The sequence below is a fragment of the Rhagoletis pomonella genome, unplaced genomic scaffold, assembly GCF_013731165.1.
Source record: "Rhagoletis pomonella isolate Grant_MI unplaced genomic scaffold, Rhpom_1.0 Rhpom_scaffold_00005, whole genome shotgun sequence".
Lineage (NCBI taxonomy): Eukaryota > Metazoa > Arthropoda > Insecta > Diptera > Tephritidae > Rhagoletis > Rhagoletis pomonella.
The window spans coordinates 81,597,075-81,597,767 of record NW_023458559.1 but is presented as its reverse complement, the minus strand read 5'-3'; the positions used below and the strand labels follow the sequence as shown (position 1 = coordinate 81,597,767).

General features: G+C 35.5%; 3 protein-coding genes across 5 annotated transcripts in view; 1 reads left to right on the top strand and 2 right to left on the bottom strand.

Moving 5' to 3' along the window:
* Positions 1-693, bottom strand: part of LOC118739680 (short transmembrane mitochondrial protein 1-like) — a 397,003-nt gene that overhangs the window by 82,305 nt on the left and 314,005 nt on the right. The window lies entirely within an intron of this gene.
* LOC118739672 (ER membrane protein complex subunit 4-like) overlaps positions 1-693 on the top strand; it is a 394,927-nt gene that overhangs the window by 82,802 nt on the left and 311,432 nt on the right. The gene's annotated exons all lie outside the window — the stretch shown is intronic.
* The window catches only part of LOC118739675 (gonadal protein gdl), a 6,173-nt gene that overhangs the window by 4,699 nt on the left and 781 nt on the right, over positions 1-693 (bottom strand). The window contains exons 2-3 of one of the 2 annotated variants that reach the window (XR_004993041.1): positions 403-693; positions 127-335 (exon numbers count right to left, since the gene is read on the bottom strand). Coding sequence is in view for 1 of the 2 variants with exons in the window: in XM_036471148.1 (XP_036327041.1) it covers positions 192-335; positions 403-692 (434 nt within the window). In the remaining variant the exon portion in view is untranslated. Of the gene's footprint in view, positions 1-6; positions 336-402 lie in introns of those variants that run through there. The other variant, XM_036471148.1, reaches the window with a different exon arrangement.

The following is a 693-nucleotide window of genomic DNA, read 5'->3' as shown; positions in this document are numbered from 1 at the left end:
TAATGACAGCTGCATTACTTTTGGTAATGAATTCGCCTTGATAATGTATATACTATACTTAATTTTCGTATTTTAAAATCTCATACATTTTCAATGAATACGTTTTAATGTAAATCAAATACATACATGGTCTGACGACGACGATATATCTATTGTTTGTAAAACGTGAAGGCCACGTCTTACTCCTCTTGTTATTTATATGGCTCAAACTTAATTCTGCTTAAACGAATGATGAAATCCAACAGAAACATTTGTATTTTAATTTCCCTTGGATTGTCAGTGACATAGAAGCCCGCTACGCCAGCCTTAAGCAATGTACTCTGCTGGTCTTTTACCTTGAAACGTATTATAATCGATTAAATGTCCGTGTACTTATCAAATTTTTATTAAACTCCAAATTACCTTTTGATCCAACAATGCTATCAATTTCATATCTGTTTCACGCAACTTTTTTGCGTGTTTCACTTGCATAAGCTGTTCGATATGGCTTAATTCTTCTGGATCGGTTATCTTACTGCGCCACTCTTGCATTTCCAACTCAAAATCTGTCTCAATTTGCTTGCGCAGCGTTAGCAGGTGCCTTTCTGTGACATTTTGTATTTCCATTAGTCCCTTGACTATCTCAAAAATGGTATCGTTTAGCAGGGAATTAGCCAGCTCGGTGAGTAGCTCATAGGAGATACGTATTTGATA